General features: G+C 42.4%; 1 protein-coding gene across 2 annotated transcripts in view; it reads left to right on the forward strand.

The window, feature by feature from the left end:
• The first annotated feature begins 1702 nt into the window (after positions 1–1702).
• LOC115138337 (kinesin-like protein KIF13B) overlaps positions 1703–18602 on the forward strand; it is an 86119-nt gene continuing 69219 nt past the window's right edge. For both annotated transcript variants that reach the window (XM_029675096.2, XM_029675098.2), the window contains exons 1-3: positions 1703–1885; positions 2416–2764; positions 9276–9369. In XM_029675096.2, coding sequence (XP_029530956.2) covers positions 2695–2764; positions 9276–9369 — 164 coding nt within the window. In that variant the 5' untranslated portion in view covers positions 1703–1885; positions 2416–2694. The remainder of the gene's footprint in view (positions 1886–2415; positions 2765–9275; positions 9370–18602) is intronic.

Below are 18602 nucleotides of genomic sequence, written 5' to 3' on the forward strand. Positions count from 1 at the left end.
TAATTCTCCTCGATGTATCAGTGTGGATAAAGGTGCAATTTGGGGTACATCCCTGCATTGAGGTATCTTTTCCGACCCATACCTCACACCGGCTCCTAGGTGCAGGGCTGCAACCTGGTCTCAGAGCATTTCTTATTATTCTGTGCAGAAATTTGGGATTTAGTAGGTATGTGTTGTTTGGTATAGTATGGTATGCATTAGTTTGTGGATGTCAATCATTCATTTTGTATGATATGTTACGAATTACAATTCATATGATATGTTACGAATTTGCAAAAACGTATGCTGGCTAGCACCAATGTTAGCTAGGTGGCTAATGCTAATGTTAGCTATGCTAGGAGTTAGGTTAAAGGGTTAAGGTTAGGGGAAGGGTTAGCTAAAAGGATTAAGGTTAGGGAGAGGGTAAGAGTTAACTAACATGCTAAGTAATTGGAAAGTAGCAAAAAAGTATAATGCAGTTGCTAATTAGTTGTCCATGATGAGATTCGAACATGCAACCTTTTGGTTGCTAGACATTCACGTTATATGGCTACCCATCCACACTCCCTTCGTTTTTAACTTAAATGGAAAAATCCACCCAAAACCACTCATTTCTATAATTTACAGTGTTAGATGACACTGATATGTGAGAACAATATTTTTGTTAACACATTTAACATTTTGTTGTTAGAGTAAGATTGGTAGCAAGATTTGGAAATCTGTTGAAGCTCAAGTTGACCACAATGCAATGCTCTCTCTATGGGCTGGTTAGCTAACTAGCTAGCATATGTAGCTACACACAATAATACCAAAGTCAGTATCAGCATGTGAAGTAGCTAGTTAATTGTAAAATCACCTAAACAAACTGCACTATCAATTAGGGGTCTACAATTTCACCATGTTCAACTTGCAGATCAATTCGACCTCAGAATGGAGTCTGACATTCGCAACGGCACCATGCAATGCACCCTGGACAGAAGAGAAGACAACCTACCACGTTATGACATAGGTCATTTTTTAAATCTGACATATATGATAGACATTTTCTTGATATAAAAGTAATATTCCTATTAACTTCCAGTGTAGTGAGAGCGGCTTTATCTCAGTGCTACATCATACTGAATGCCAATATCTCAGATACACATGAAAACATGAATTGACCCAGGCTATAGATAGAACATCGCTCAGAGATGCATAAAACAATAAAACATTCAAAATAGGTGAATCTTTACTTTAAGTGACCTTCTGTCTGATGTAACCATACCAAACATAGCATACTGTAATCATACTAATTTGAGTTTCCCGGATTTACGTTTACTATGTTACGTCTAGCCTATGAGACCAGGCTAAATATTCCTCACACTAGAATTGTTAGACTATGGAGTGTAAACAGCAGTGATGTTTTTCAAATCCATTGTGCCTGTGCGACGCTTGTACTGTAAACAACGTTTTGATGTGTTTGACCTTACTATTATGGCGAAGGACTCTTTCTGCCTTACTTTCTACAATGTGCTAGATTCTCAACGTTGCACTTTGAAATATAATGTATTTCACGTAAGATAAACAGTTACATTGTTTCAAGTAATAGATAAATCACGACTTGACTGTTTTCGAACACAAAAAAAACACATTTCTCTGCAACGTTATGGCAGTGGAACTTCGGTCAAGCGTAATATAATTTGCTCCCGACCTTCCCTGCCGGAAAGGGCGTGCACGAGGTTATCCCAGTTTGAGAGCTCGAGAACAGAATTAACGGAACACTGTGCTGACGGGGAGTTGCTCGCCGAACAGGTGGAACATTTGGCCAAGATATACGAAATTGAAACCACACAGCACCATTCCGAAGATTGGATTTTAAAACACGGAGCAGCGTCGTTAGCCGGTAGATTGAGCCCCGCACTTTCTTGTAAGTCGCGAAGTTGAGTCCCCTAGACCCAGCCCGTTAGCTAGCTAATTTTGTCAGCCAATGCAAGGCAAGGGGTTTGGTCGCAAAGCAAATAGGTTATTTGCTTATTTAAACTATCGTGGTTGGTTTACACTTTAAATTATGTGATGTATGCTTGTTGGACGTGCCCTTTAATCAATGTTTGCTGTTATTTGTTTGAATACAGAAAATAGTCTTAGCTAGCTAATGATATTTAGCTAGGTTAGCTCAACTCCAAGGTGGCTTCGACTATTCCATTTATTTGACTCCATTGCCAATTCACGAACTATTAATTGATATTGTTGAGCTGAGTCTTAAATGCTAATAATAGGTGAATGCCAAATGCATGTATACATCATAAAAACAACCGTTATGTTAGCACACTAAGTTAACGTTTGTCCTCTCTAGTCTTGTTTTGCGAAGACAATCAAATGGGTCCAGTGTGATGCTAAACAGATTTCTTGCTTGTTTTGCAGCATGTATTGATGCATTTTTTGGATTGTATTTTACAGCTCAAACCCCTCGGGACATACAGTAACTGGAGGATAGCTGTTTATTGAAGATTTGTTGAAGGAGAGAGAATTTTCCTCCCAGCAAGACATTGTGCAATGATGGAAAATGCCATGTTTTAGGACGAACCCTTAAAGCTAGCTGGCTGACCAGGCAGCTAGCAGCACATATCAAGGATTCTGGATGATTCTTCCACAAGAGTCCATTGGGCATCATTATTATCATCCGGAGAGCGCCTCTAATTTATCACCGAGACAGACGCACTGTCTGTCCGTCTGACAATGGGCGACACCAGTCTGAACGACTCGAACGTGAAGGTCGCAGTCCGTGTTCGTCCTATGAACAGGAGAGGTAAGTAACATTAGCTGGGTTATCGCTAAAGTGATGACACGAAGCTTGACACTCGGCTCAGTTGCTGTGAAACGGGTCTAATCGATAACCTCTTAGTGAATAAAAGCCCAGACCCTTGCCTGCCATGGGTCACTCCCTGGGGCAGTGTCTGTAGTAAACGCATTATTATCTATGTTTTCATGAACATACAGTACCAAGTTTGGACACATCTACTCATTCCAGTGCTTTTTATTTCTTAACTATTTTCTACATTGTAGACATCAGCGCTATGAAATATCACATGGAATCATGTAGTAACCAAAAAAGGTTAAAAACAAATCAAAATATATATTATATTTGAGTTTCTTCAAAGTAGCCACCCTTTGCCTTGGTGACAGCTTTGCACACTCTTGGCATTCTCTCAACCAGCTACATGAGGTAGTCACCTGGAATACTTTTAAATTAACAGGTGTGCCTTGTTAAAAGCCTTGTTAAAAGTAATTTTTTCTTTCCTTAATGCATTTGAGCCAAACCATTGTGTTGTGACAAGGTAGGTTTGGTATACAGAAGATAGCCCTATTTGGTAAAAGACCAAGGCCATATTATGTCATGAACAGCTCAAATAAGCAAAGAGAAACAGTCCATTACTTTAAGACATGAAGGTCAGTCAATACGGAAAATGTCAAGAACTTTGAACGTTTCTTCAAGTGCAGTCGCAAAACCCATCAAGCGCTATGATGAAACTGGCTCTCATGAGGACCGCCACAGGGAAGGAAAACCCAGAGTTACCTCTGCTGCCGAGGATAAGTTCCTTAGAATTCCCAGCCTCAGAAATTGTAGCCCAAATAAATGCTTCACAGAGATCATTTATTTTTATTTCACCTTTATTTAACCAGGTAGGCTAGTTGAGAACAAGTTCTCATTTACAACTGCGACCTGGCCAAGATAAAGCAAAGCAGTTTGACACACAACAACATAGAGTTACACATGGAATAAACAAACATACAGATGGAAAAGTCTATATACAGTGTGTGCAAATGAGGTAATATCAGGGAAGTAAGGCAATAAATCGGCCATGGTGGCGAAGTATTTACAATATAGCAATTATACACTGGAGTGATAGATGTGCAGAAGATGAATGTGCAAGTAGAGATATTGGGGTGCAAAGGAGCAAGATAAATACAGTATGGGGATGAGGTAGTTGGATGGGCTATTTACAGGTGGGCTATGTACAGGTGCAGGGATCTGTGAACTACTCTGATAGCTGGTGCTTAAAGCTAGTGAGGGAGATATGAGTCTCCAGCTTCAGTGCTTTTTGCAGTTCGTTCCAGTCGTTGGCAGCAGAGAACTGAAAGGAAAGGCAGCCAAAGGAGGAATTGGCTTTGGGGGTGACCAGTGAGATATACCTGCTGGAGCGCGTGCTATGGGTGTGTGCTGCTATGGTGACCAGTGAGCTGAGATAAGGCATCTGGGGCATCTGTTACTTTGCTAGGTAAAGCATCTAAATATCAACTATTCAGAGGATGTGTGAATCAGGCCTTCATGGTTGAATTACTGCACAGAAATCACTACTAAAAGACACCTATAAGAAGAAGACTTGCTTGGGCCAAGAAACACGAGCAATGAACATTAGACCGGTGGAAATCTGTCCTTTGGTCCGATGAGTCCAAATTTGAGATGTTTGGTTCCAACCGTCATGTCTTTGTGAGACGCAGAGTAGGTGAACGGATCTCCGCATGTGTGGTTCCCACCGTGAAGCATGGAGGAGGTGTGGGGGTGATTTACTGTTGACACTGTCAGTGATTTATTTAGAATTCAAAGCACCCTTAACCAGCATTGCTACCACAGCATTCTGCAGCAATACGCCATCCCATCTAGTTTGGGTTTAGTGGGACTATAATTTGTTTTTCAACAGGACAGTGACCCAACACACCTCTAGGCTGAGTGATGGAGTGCTGCATTAGATGACCTGGCCACAATCACCTGACCTCAACCCAATTGAGATGGTTTGGGATGAGTTGGATCGCAGAGTGAAGGAAAAGCAGCCTACAAGTGCTCAGCATGTGTGAGAACTGCTTCAAGACTATAGGAAAACCATTCCAGGTGAAGCTGGTTGAGAGAATGCCAAGAGTGGGCTAAGCTGAGGCAAATAGTGGCTACTTTGAAGAATCTCAAGTCTAAAATATGGTTAGATTTGTTTACACCTTTTTTTTGGTTACTACATGATTCCATATGTGTTATTCATAGTTTGTCTTCACTATTATTCTGCAATGTAGAAAATAGCAAAAATAAAGAAAAACCCTTGAGTGAGTAGTGTCCAAACTTTTGACTGATACTGTATATTAGAGATGTCTAGAGATGACTTTTGCTTGATGATTTCAACAGCCAACAACATCCATTGGCATTTTGCTTGATCAGGCCAGACTATTGGGTGGGATAGCATGAATTTGAAAATATTCCTGACCTATAATACACAAACGAGCTGCCTATTCAAGAAGTTATGGATTTAGTGTTAAACGGTGTGATCGGCCTGAACAAGTGTAGTCTCCCTTTCATGACATAAGCTGTAGTAATGAGTGCAGTGACATGCCTCTCGTTTAATGAAACTTTGCGCACACTCAAATGATTCGGTCAATTATAATGCTGGCAATGAATGCCGCTTGGAGGGAAGAAAGGATATTTTAGCCGTGTGCCCCCAGTCGAATTTAGCCACGGGAGAACATGTCTGCAAGTACGAGAGTCTACCGAGGTGGAAAATACTGAGTCTAGCTACAATGTAGCGGGCCATGTCACATGTTCCTTCTCACAGAGCGTAGAAATCGGTCACAAGACAGAATTTTACCAGCGCTCTTTCTCGCGTATCCTCCAATCATGCAATGAAACAAGCCCAGGGCAGGCAGTATCCACTTGACCCTGTTCTATCCTGCACTACACCTATCCTTGTCCATTTTGATTAGTAGCCTACTGTCTGCAAATTTAATTGGATTCTCACCAAAACAGACCCTAGACTGAAGTTTCTCCTTTGAAGATACACTGTAATACAATTGTTAATAACCACAAATCAGAACACAACTTACATTTCTGCTTCACACTGTTGATGTAACTGTACATTTGATTTCTAAGTTACTGACATCTCAAATGTATTATGACAAGGGCTCATTTATGTGCTGAGCGATTTAGTATATTTTTTCTTTCAGTTTTCGATAATTTAAAACATTAAATCTATTATGAAATAAGTAGTGAACATTCAATTGCCAAAACATTGAAAATATTCCATTGATGTCAATAGAAAAATGGAAAATTACTATGAGAAAATATTTCAGTTGTGTATATTACTTAGTTTTTTTTATTTGATTACTTTGTTATTTTTCATTCCTTAAAGTCATCATCGCATCTCTGCTCAGGCAGTAGTAGCCAGACAGCCATAACGTTGTCTTTGTGCTCCCCATACTGTACTGTTTTCAGTCATCCTATTTAGCTAGGCTAGCCTTTAGAGCTGCAGAGCTGTCTGACAATCATTTTACAAGTTCTTTAAAGTAGATAAGGCATACTTTCACAAACTGTCTCAATCATTCACTCTTGTTGTGTTGTGTACATTCCTTTCTCATGCGGTCTGTGTGTGTCTAATGTAGCAGTTGTAAAAGTGTATCCATCTATACGAGCAGGTGAAGAACAGGCTCAAAGGATTGTCATTGTAGTCATTTACCACATATCTGCACTGAACTAGGTTCAATATTTGCTTAATGAAAACTACAAACTCCCTTCAGCCCAGCGTCCCACATAGTTCTTGACTTGATTCCTCTCAATAATTATTTGATTTCCCTCTAGAGAAACGGCACATTGGGTTCACAAAAAAAACTACATAGAATTCAAGTAATTCATCCTACGTCGTCAATGTAGTTTTCTTTTTAGGATATAAAACAACGTTTTGGTTAATCGCTCAGCACTAGTCAGACTCTGAGCTGTTCTGGCTGTGCTGGACAAAGGCAGGAAGGGAGTCAGTCTGAAAGGACTATTTGCTAGCGTTGCATAACTGACCATGTTCTCATGGCCGTAGAGGAGTTACTGGTGGGAGGCCAGGTCTTCGAAGAACGACCCCATCGGCTCCAACCCAGTCACATCATATACACTGCCTTTCCATTTCCACATTGATGTCATGCCTATTGTACCACCAACTAAGCCCGGTGCTGTTTCACTTACCGCATGGAAGAAGGCTAATTTGCCAATGGAAAATGAGCTGGTACTGGAAAGAATCTGATGAAAGGCGAGAGAATACTAGGATATTACCGTCAATTCTCCGTTGCATTTCACATAAGATGTATATCTTTTTTCCTCTGTTCATTTCCTTTGAGAAAAAGCAGATCAAATGCTATTACCGAAAGTCACAGAATAGTCAACTGGTCAGAACATTAGCAGGTGTATGACCACACACTGATCTGTACTGCCAGACTGGTATGCGAGGCTGCTGGAGCTTACTCACACACACACACAACAGGCGAACTGGTTGACTCATACCAGTGACAGTGATAACGGTGTAATGGCGCTCAAACCAGTGTGATGATGATGACACACACACACCAGTGTGCTCAATAAAGACGCTCAGTGACTCGGTTCAGGGAAACACGGGGCTGTGACACTGGCAAGGCACTCAAGATCACGTCTTGTTATTTGGGATTTGACTGAAGCCTAAGTCTTTGGATTCCTTCACAGTACCAACACTGACTCTTAAACCCAATTTGACCCCAACAAGTATACACATTCTTTACCTCTTTGCTTCGGTGGTTACTGGTCACCAGTGCATGAGGGGGAAGGATGGATGGAGGGAGGAAGGGAAGAGGGAGGAAGCTTGTGCTTCCTCTGAGGGAGAAGGGTTGCAGCCAGCCGGAGTCACTCACCCGAAAGTCCCTCCCACCCCCTCTGTGCCCCAGCCTCCATAGGGTAGTGCTACCTCTCCATGCAACTCCCCTATGCAAAAAAACTCTATGCAGTTTGCATTGACATGGCCATGGATCATGTTCAGTAGGAAGCAATGGAAGAAAATGGACAACCTGTAAGGGACTACTATCGGGACGTGTCCAATAGAAACACTCAAGGTTTTATAACCTTTTCCATTGTGTGTCCTAATGAACATAATGCCGGACTAGCCTTTCCTCTGGACACACTTACAGTTTCATGGATGTGTTTGAAATTGAATGTGTGTGGTTGTTTACATAGCCAAGTAGTGAATGTTTTGTTTGGGTGTCTGTGAGTTTGTCTTGTCAACTGGCCTCTTTGTTTGTGTTTATTCCTGTCGATGCTAAAAATGTGAGGAATTGTGAATATTGGACCCCAAGGGTCAAGAGCAAACACAGGGTTTTGAAAATAATGAACTGGTTGTTTGGTTAATAATAATAACAACATCTATAAGAATGCAGTCAGTGAGGAATACTTTTCTAGACACAGTACAGTAAGTACAGAGGAAATCTAGGCTAAATCATAATACTGTTGAAGTGTGTTTTGTTCCTTAGCACAATTTTGAAATGAGCAAACTGACAGTGTGGAAAGGGGATGAGCCCACATTTAGGCCAGCAGTACAGATGGAGAGCCCAATAATTAATGCTGCTATTATTAGGCTTCCATATGGCAGCACTGGGCTGCACTAGCTACAATGTGCTAACTAACAGGGCAGCCAAAAATAATGGCACACTCATTGTGCCCACAGAGCAGTTTTGGAATTCAAGAAATTATATTTAATGGGTTTTCTATGATGGAGAAAAAACAAGTTCTCACTTTCCAGTTTCGATGAAGTAACATTTACATGGTCATTCATCAGACATGTTTACAGTGAATGTGAATCACAATATGTGACTTAATATGACTTAATGCAATATAGGCCTGCTACATTATCCATTAGTAGCCTTTGTGTGACCCTTGCAGGAATTGATCGAACAACCTTGTTTTTTTTGCCATAGTCAGCAGTATGTCCAATCTAATAAGTAGTACTGAGCCATTTGGACCAGCATTGCTTGGCCATTTCTCTCTTTCTTGCATTGGCCAAACCTGAGTTGTGTGAGTGATAGCTGTTGTCTCAGAGGCCAAGTTTTAAGTCATGGTTTGGAACCAGAGGGCCAGGGTCAAAGTGTGATTGAGTCAGTGTCCCAAGTCACGTGATGAGGGCATTTGTGTGAGGAGCGCTAATAGTTTTAGACCCTTTGTTCTACAGTTATCAATTGAGTTACAGCTCACCTCCAAGATGAAAGGCAACAAGCCTGGGCCGATGCCTACCCAGTACCCACCAATCACTTAACAAAAGCTTATTTTTCTTGGCAGAACCCTATGTCATACATTCCCAAATGTGCATCTCTCGGTCTTCACACTAAATGCTTTCAAAGTTGACCATGTTGATGTAATGTGGCTGCATTAAACTCTGTCTTGGCCTGGTGCAGGTTAAACAGTGTACATATATTCTCATTTTCTAGTCCCATGATTATGTACCCACCCTGCACCTGGAAGTTGTTCTGAACCTTTTCTATTTCATCTCTCCCTTTCACAGAAAAGGACCTGAACACAAAATGTATTGTGGATATGGAAGGCAACCAGACCATCCTTCACCCAGGTGGTGGAAACCTGGGCAAGGGAGACTCCAGGTTGGTGTGTGTGTTTCTGTGTGTGCCCATGGGAATCCGTTTCAGCTGTTGAAAGAGTTTGAGTCCAGTAAGGGGATTTGGAGAATGTCGCATGACTGTGTTTGCGTGTCGACAGTCTGTCACCTGCTGAGTGAACAATGATTTGGGTGGGGGGTTGAACAGTCTGTGTTTGTTTGTGTGGAGAGCGTGTGTGTCTGTGTGTGTATGCCAGTAGACAGCCCAGGCTGCCTGCTGCTCCTCTCCTCATCCTTCCGTGTGTTGGAGCATAACTCTCCTCCGGCTGACTTCCTCTCTTTATCTCAACCCTTCCGTTGCCCCGACAATGCAGGGGCAGGTCACGGCGGGGTCAACGCCTTGAGATCATGGAACCCCATTACATTTGGAGAAGCTAGGGAATGAGGAAAAAGAAAAGAAAGAGAAAAAACATGTTTGCTTTAGCATCTGTTGGCAGTAAAGATCCTCGGCTGACTTTTATGGGGGTAAACAAGGGAAGCGCTATCATTTCTCTCTTTCTCTGCCTCTTTTCTTTATTTCCCTTTATTTTCCTTCGGATGACAATGGTGTGAGCGTTGGTGGGTGGACAAGGTTTTAAACTTGGAGGAGAAAGATGGAGCTGGCTGCTGCCCTCACACTGCAGACACTTTAATGGTGGAGCTGGGTTCGTGTTGTGGGACCTGCTGCTGGGATGAAGAGATGAATGGAGTAGAGGCCCTCCTCGCTCACTCCCATAGAGCCTCTACAGACTCCCAGGGCCCCAGATGCCTCCAATGGCACGAGTTCACATGACTGCCCAGTGTTTTACATAGTTTATCTTTGGTGGTGGGGGGCTCGGAATCCAGACAACATAATTGTTTTTTTCAATAAATTTTTCCCCCTACCCCTTTTTCTCCCTAATTTCGTGGTTTCCAATTGTCCAATCGCCTCAACTCCTGTACGGACTTGGGAGAGGTGAAGGTCGAGAGCCGTGCGTCCCCCGAAACACAACCCAATCAAGCCGCACTGCTTCTTGACACAATGCCCACTTAACCCAGCCGCACCAATGTGTCAGAAGAAACACTGTACACCTGGCGACCATGTCAGCGCGCACTGCGCTCGGCCCGCCACAGGAGTCGCTAGTATGCGATGGGACAAGGACATCCCTGCCGGCCAAACCCTCCCCTAACCAAGACGACGCTGGGCCAATTGTGCGCCGTCCCATGGGTCTCTCGGTCGCGGCTGGCTGCGACAGAGCCTGGACTTGAAGCCAGATCTCTAGTGGCACAGCTAGCACTGCAGAGCCTTAGACCTCTGCGCCACTCGGGCGGCCCAACGGAGTTCAACAATATTCAAAAATGTATTGAATTAAGTAGGAAATCAACTAAATATATTATTTTGCCCAAGATGATCGAAAGACATGAACAAAGTGTGTCGTTGATTTGTATTTCCCTTTCTGAACTTTCAACTTTCTGAAGCAAAGGCACGGTAATTACCAGCGTTGGTCTACCACTTTGTGTAATCGTTAAGCAATGATGGTAACGACAACCGTCTTCTGGGAGATGGAAAGGCTTTCCCCAAAATCTTCTCAATTAAATGTTAACTACAAAATAGCCTATGCCTACCTGGCAGAATATTATTGTGATAATTTGCATCAATCCAGTGGCAATTGTTTAGCAAACTCTGCCATTATATGCATGCTACAGAAACGCTGCTAACCAAACAAGTTGCTGGTGCCACTTAAATTAAAGCGTATCTACACCCAAAAATGAAAACTTCAACCTCAAAAGTGGCCCCTTGATGTGGTATAAGCATTGTTGTGTACTTAGAACATCAAATGTCATTGTTTTTCTGTTAAAGCTGATTATGGTGACTTGTTGTGTATATGGAAGCAGCCTCTTCTGTCTTACAGAGACTGGACTCTGTTTATCATGCATGCTTGCGCTGCATTACAAATGCCAAGTCACTCACCCACCATTGCACCTTGTACCAAATGGTGGTTTGGACCTCACTTTATATGCGCAGAATACGACATTTGTATGTGTTCATCTACAAAGTAATTTTGTGTAAACTCCCTCTACATCTGTATTCTAGTCTCCTTCACCATCAGCAGTTACCATATTCGGTCTGCTAGGTGATTGCTACTTAAAGTCCCCAGGACATTTACAGTGTATTCAGACCCCTTGACTTTTTACATATTTTGTTAAGTTACAGCCTGATTTTAAAATAGATAGTTTTTTTCCCTCATCAATCTACACACCATAATGACAAAGCAAAAGCAGGTTTAGAAATGTTTGCAATTTCACCTTTCCCAGATCTGTGCCTTGACACAATCCTGTCTCGGAGCTCTTAAGGACAATTCCTTCGAACTCATGGCTTGGTTTTTGCTCTGACATGCACTGTCAGCTGTTGGACCTTTTATATAGACAGGCGTATGCCTTTTCCAAATCATTTCCAATCAATTGAATTTACAACAGGTGGACTCCAACCAAGTTGTAGAAACATCTAAAGGATGATCAATGTAAACAGGATGCACCTGAGCTCAATTTAGAGTCTCAGCAAAGGGTCTGAATACTTTTTTTCTTAATCTGTTTGCTTTGTCATGATGGGGGAATTGTGTAGATTATTGAATCAATTTTAGAATAAGGCTGTAACTTAAGAAAATGTGGAAAAAGTCATGGGGTCTGAATACTTTCTGAATGCAATGTATAGTATTAGGCAAGACTGTTTTCTCATTTTGTGCACCAGAGGCATGGAATAGTCTACATCCCATGCTTTATCTACATATTTTAGTGCCACTGAATGAATTAAACATTTTGATTGGAGACTGTAACAGAGGAGTGTAAATGTAGAAAAAAGAAAATGCTGGATCATGTTAAATTGTATATTTTTTAATTCTGTAATGTATTGATTGTTTCTGCTGCCTTGGCCAGGTTTCCCTTAAAATAGAGGCTCTGGTTCTCAATGGGCTTTTCCTGGTTAAATAAAATGTAACTTTTTGGGTGTCTTGACCAAATTCACATAGAAATGTGAGTTACAGATCTGTTAGTCTAATTGAAAGGAAGTCTAAGAAGCGGTAGATCTATTCTATGTGCGGTGTTTCTATGCTTCCCATTCTTAAGTTTTGTTTTAGCATCTTTTGCTTTCAATTTTGTACAACAGCTTCAAACAGCAGAAAATACATTTGACAGCAGGTTTAGATGGTGCAATAATTATTTACCCTATTGCTTGTTTTGTCAAACTTAAATTAGGCAAACTTTTTGAGTTTTAGCAACCAGGAAATGGCGGAGCGATTTCTGCATATTGCAACTTGAAAATGTGTGATTTTATTGAATGTGTGTGTGTATATATGGGACGTTGAACTGCTAATGTTTTGTCTCTGCTCCCGTGTCTTGTTAAAGTTTAATGGCCGGTTTTGATTTGTTCTCCCTATGTGTTCTTTCCTCTAGCGACAGTTAGAATCAGGGATAGCCCTCTGTCGTGTCGATGCATGTTGGACCTTCTGTGTTGGCTGATCTGCTGTATCATGATTCATGAGTGGAAAATGATAATGTCAGATAGGGCCTGTCTAATGAATGTTCAATAGGCCTACAGTACATTGACACTCCCTGAATGTCCCTGGCTGGAACTGACTGTGCTCCACCTCCATTGAGACAAACTGGCCACGCTCAGACCGTACAAGGACTGCCTATCTAGCACTACCTTCAACAACCTTCAATAGATGAAGACCACCATACATGCACACTGGCCACACACACACTAGTGCTGTGACGGTCATTGAATTTTGGATGACTGTAATTGGCCAGCCAAATGACTGAGGTCTCTGTAATAACCATTTTGAATAGCCCCCCCACCCCCCAATGATTCTAATATATACAGTGCATTCGGAGTAGTCAGACCCCTTTTTCCACCTCTTGTTACATTACAGCTTTATTCTAAAATGTGTTAATTCATTTTTTCCCTCATCAATCTAAACACAATACCCTATAACCTGACAGAGCTTGGGAGGACCTTCCCAAAGGACAACCATCTCTGCAGCACTCCACCAATCAGGGTTTTCTGATAGTGGCCAGAAGGAAGCCATTCGTCAGTAAAAAGCACATGACAGCCCGCTTCATCTTTGCTAAAAGGGCCCTAAAGACTCTTAGACCATGAGAAACAAGATTCTCTGGTCTGATGAAACCAATATTGAACTATTTGGCCTGAATGCCAAGCGTCATGTCTGGAGGAAACCTGGCACCATCCCTACGGTGAAGCATGGTGGTGGTGGCAGCATCATGCTGTGGGGATGTTTTTCAGCGGCAGGGACTGGGAGACTAGTCAGGATTCAGGGAAAGATGAACGGAGCAAAGTACAGAGAGATCATTGGTAAAGACCTGCTCCAGAGCGCTCAGGACCTCTGACTGGAGCGAAGGTTCACCTTCCAGAAGGACAATGACCCTAAGCACACAGCCAAGACAATGCAGGAGTGGCTTCAGGACAAGTCTCTGAATGTCCTTGAGTGGCCCAGCCAGACCCCAGACTTGAACCCGATCATACATCTCTGGATAGACCTGAAAATAGCTGCGCAGCGACGCTCCCCATCCAACCTGACAGCACTTGAGAGGATTTGCAGAGAGGAATGGGAGAAACTCCCCAAATAAGGGTGTGCCGAGTTTGTAGCGTCATACTCAAGGCTGTAATCGCTGCCAGAGGTTCTTCTACAAAGTACTGAGTAAAGGGTCTGAGTACTTATGTGAATGCAATTTCTGTGTTTTTATTTTTAGCAAATCTGCAAAAATGTATACATGTGTTTTTGCTTTGTCATTATGGGGTGTTGTGTGTAGATTTGAGGAGGGGGTGGAACAATTTAATCAATTTTAGAAAAAGGCTGTAAAGTAACGATGTGGAAAAAGTCAAGGGTTCTGAATGCTTTCTGAATGCATTGTGTGTGTATATGTGTATATACACTACCGTTCAAAAGTTTGGGGTCACTTAGAAATGTCCTTGATTTAGCAAAGAAAAGCACTTTTTTTGTCCATTGAAATAACATCAAATTAATCAGAAATACAGTGTAGACATTGTTAATATTGTACATGACTATTGTAGCTGGAAAAGGCTGATTTAAAAACCAATTTGTTTTTTAATGGAATATCTACTAATCTAATATCATTATCAGCAACCTGTGTTCCAATGGCATGTTGTTAGCTAATCTGAGTTTGTCATTTTTAAAAGGCTAATTGATCATTAGAAAACCCTTTTGCCATTATGTTAGCACAGCTGAAAACTGCTGTCCTGATTAAAGAAGCAATAAAACGGGCCTTTAGACTAGTTGAGTATCTGGAGCATCAGCATTTGCGGGTTCCATTACAGGCTCAAAATGGCCAGAAACAAAGCACTTTCTTCTGAAACTCGTCAGTCTATTCAGTTTGCTCTGTTCTGTGAGGGGAGTAGTACACAGCATTGTGTACTAGCATCTTCAGTTTCTTGGCAATTTCTCGCATGGAATAGCCTTCATTTCTCAGAACAAGAATAGACTGATGAGTTTCAGAAGAAAGTTATTTGTTTCTAGCTATTTTGAGCCTGTAATCGAACCCACAAATGCAAATACGGTCGGCATTTGATTTGAGGTATTCTAGGTTGGGTGAAAAAAGAAGAAGACTTGAGTTCCTATATGTTATCACAATTACACAATGAGTGGTAAATTATGAAACATACACCCTCGCCCTTCTTCCCGGAGAGATGTTTATTCCTGTCGGCGCGATGAACTGAGAATCCAGATGGCTGGACTGACTCCGACAGTATATCCCGAGAGAGCCATGTTTCCATGAAACGGAGTATGTTACAATCCCAGATGTCTCTCTGGAAAGAAAAACCCTTGCCCTGATCTCGTTAACTTTGTTATCCAGGGACTGAACACTATCGAGTAATATACTCGGAAGCGGTGGGTGATGTGCGCGCCTAGGACTAGAAGACCGCTTTGATTCCCTCTTCCGCCGGTGTTGTTTTGGGTTGGCCTCTGGAATCAGTTCCATTGCCCTGGGTGGTGCGAACAAAGGATGCGCTTCGGGAAAGTCTTATACCGCCGCTCTGATATCCAATAGTTCTTCCCGGCTGTATCTAATAACACAATGTTCAAAGTTTCCTAACAACTAGAAGCGAGGCAGCCCTCTCTGTCGGCGCCATCTTAAATGTAATATTGTTTAGAAAAGAGATGCGTGTCAGCTAAGCAAACAGCAGCTGAATTCTTTATGGTGGCAGCCATGTTTGTTTGTTTGTTTGACTTGGCGAAAACTCCCTAATCCCAGAATGCTTTTCACTCTAAGATGCAAATAATCAAAGTCAAACATGGCTGCGCCAATATGAACTTAGCCACTTTTCAGCATATTACAAATCTTCAACGTACTATTTTATTTATTTATTTTATTTCACCTTTATTTAACCAGGTAGGCAAGTTGAGAACAAGTTCTCATTTACAATTGCGACCTAGCCAAGATAAAGCAAAGCAGTTCGACACATACAATGACACAGAGTTACACGTGGAGTAAAACAAACATACAGTCAATAATACAGTAGAAACAAGTCTATATACGATGTGAGCAAATGAGGTGAGATAAGGGAGGTAAAGGCAAAAAAAGGCCATGGTGGCAAAGTAAATACAATATAGCAAGTAAAACACTGGAATGGTAGATTTGCAGTGGAAGAATGTGCAAAGTAGAAATAAAAATAATGGGGTGCAAAGGAGCAAAATAAATAAATAAAATACATACAGTAGGGAAAGAGGTAGTTGTTTGGGCTAAATTATAGGTGGGCTATGTACAGGTGCAGTAATGAGCTGCTCTGACAGTTGGTGCTTAAAGCTAGTGAGGGAGATAAGTGTTTCCAGTTTCAGAGATTTTTGTAGTTAGTTCCAGTCATTGGCAGCAGAGAACTGGAAGGAGAGGCGGCCAAAGAAATAATTGGTTTTGGGGGTGACTAGAGAGATATACCTGCTGGAGCGTGTGCTACAGGTGGGAGATGCTATGGTGACCAGCGAGCTGAGATAAGGGGGGACTTTACCTAGCAGGGTCTTGTAGATGACATGGAGCCAGTGGGTTTAGCGACGAGTATGAAGCGAGGGCCAGCCACCGAGAGCGTACAGGTCACAATGGTGGGTAGTATATGGGCCTTTGGTGAAAAAACGTATTGCACTGTGATAGACTGCATCCAATCTGTTGAGTATGGTATTGGAGGCTATTTTGTAAATGACATCGCCAAGTCGAGGATTGGTAGGATGGTCAGTTTTTACAAGGGTATGTTTGGCAGCATGAGTGAAGGATGCTTTGTTGCGAAAATAGGAAGCCAATTCTAGATTTAACTTTGGATTGGAGATGTTTGATGTGGGTCTGGAAGGAGAGTTTACAGTCTTAACCAGACACCTAGGTATTTGTAGTTGTCCACGTATTCTAAGTCCGAGCCGTCCAGAGTAGTGATGTTGGACAGGCGGGCAGGTGCAGGCAGCGATCGGTTGAAGAGCATGCATTTAGTTTTACTTGTATTTAAGAGCAATTGGAGGCCACGGAAGGAGAGTTGTATGGCATTGAAGCTTGCCTGGAGGGTTGTTAACAGTGTCCAAGGAAGGGCCAGAAGTATACAGAATGGTGTCGTCTGCGTAGAGGTGGATCAGAGACTCACCAGCAGCAAGAGCGACATCATTGATGTATACAGAGAAGAGAGTCGGTCCAAGAATTGAACCCTGTGGCACCCCCATAGAGACTGCCAGAGGTCCGGACAGCAGACTCTCCGATTTGACACACTGAACTCTATCAGAGAAGTAGTTGGTGAACCAGGCGGGGCAATCATTTGAGAAACCAAGGCTGTCGAGTCTGCCGATGAGGATGTGGTGATTGACAGAGTCGAAAGCCTTGACCAGATCAATGAATACGGCTGCACAGTACTTGTTAGTATATACAAGAACAGGAACACAAGACTTGACAAGTAATTTACTGTTTTTGACAAATCACAAAGCAAATAAAATGTTAACACCTTACAGATCATCACACCAAATACAAGCCTACTGCCTAAACTAACCTTAGCGCGAAAGCTAGACATGGATGAAACCGTTTGTGGAGGGGTTCATTTGTGGGAGGTTTTCCATGGGGGGTAGAAATGGGGGAAAGTATCGTGGTGGGATATGAAATATTACTATGTTGGGGGATTTATCAATAAATGGGGGGCAAACACAGAAGTTTATACACTAAATCCCCTGGAAAGGGGGATCTGAGCTGGCAAAAAATACTGGGAACTGGGGGGGGGAGCTCCGACTGGGAAAAGTCATTTTGAACGGTCATCCAACTTGGAATTCCAACTCGGGAACTCGGGCCTCTTTCTAACTCGGGCCGACTTTCCATCCTGAAGATCACTGACGTCACCTAGTATTTTTCAGTTGTTCACAGAGTTCACAGTTGTCTTGAAAGCACCATAAGTCAGTCGAGTGAACTATATCTTGTTATAACCTCTTTTGTCTGACAACCAATAAGCGTTGTAGGACATCAACAAACATGGAGCTACACATAGCCGGCAAATAGCTTTGCATTAGCTCATCATAATCACTACAACCTTCAAAAAAGTATTTTACACGCGAGTCTATTACAATGTATGCAAGAATTGGAATGCATTATGTCACCAATACTTGAAAATGTGAATAAAACAGTAAATATATTATGGTCCGGGCCTCCCGAATGGCGCTGCGGTCTAAGGCACTGCATCGCAGCGCTTGAGGTGTCACTACAGATCTGGGTTCGATCCCAGGCTGTGTCGCAGCAGGCTGCGACCGGGAGACCCATGAGGCGATGCACAATGGGCCCAGTGTCGCCCGGGTTAGGGGAGGGTTTAGCAAGCTGGCATGACCTTGTCCCATCGCCCTCTGGCGACTACTTGTGGCGGGCCGGGTGTATGCACGCTGACTTCAGTCCGCAGTTGTATGGGGTTCCCGCCGACAAATTGGTGCGGCTAGCTTCTGGATTAAGTGAGCAATGTGTTTCGGAGGACGCACTCTGCTCTTGATCTTCACCTCTCCCGAGTCCATTACGGGAGTTGAAGCGATCAAACAAGACTAACTACCACTTGGATATCACAAAATTTGGGAGAAAAAGGGGTAAAATGTACAAACATAAATTGTCTGCAACAGTGAAATGGGCTACTTATGTGAAACAGCCTATAGATAATTAGCAGGCAGCGTGCCTTGGTTTGAAGGCGGCGTGGGTTAGCTGTCATGTTGCATAACAATCACATTTTGGAAC

Source organism: Oncorhynchus nerka, linkage group LG12 (genome assembly GCF_034236695.1).
Source record: "Oncorhynchus nerka isolate Pitt River linkage group LG12, Oner_Uvic_2.0, whole genome shotgun sequence".
Lineage (NCBI taxonomy): Eukaryota > Metazoa > Chordata > Actinopteri > Salmoniformes > Salmonidae > Oncorhynchus > Oncorhynchus nerka.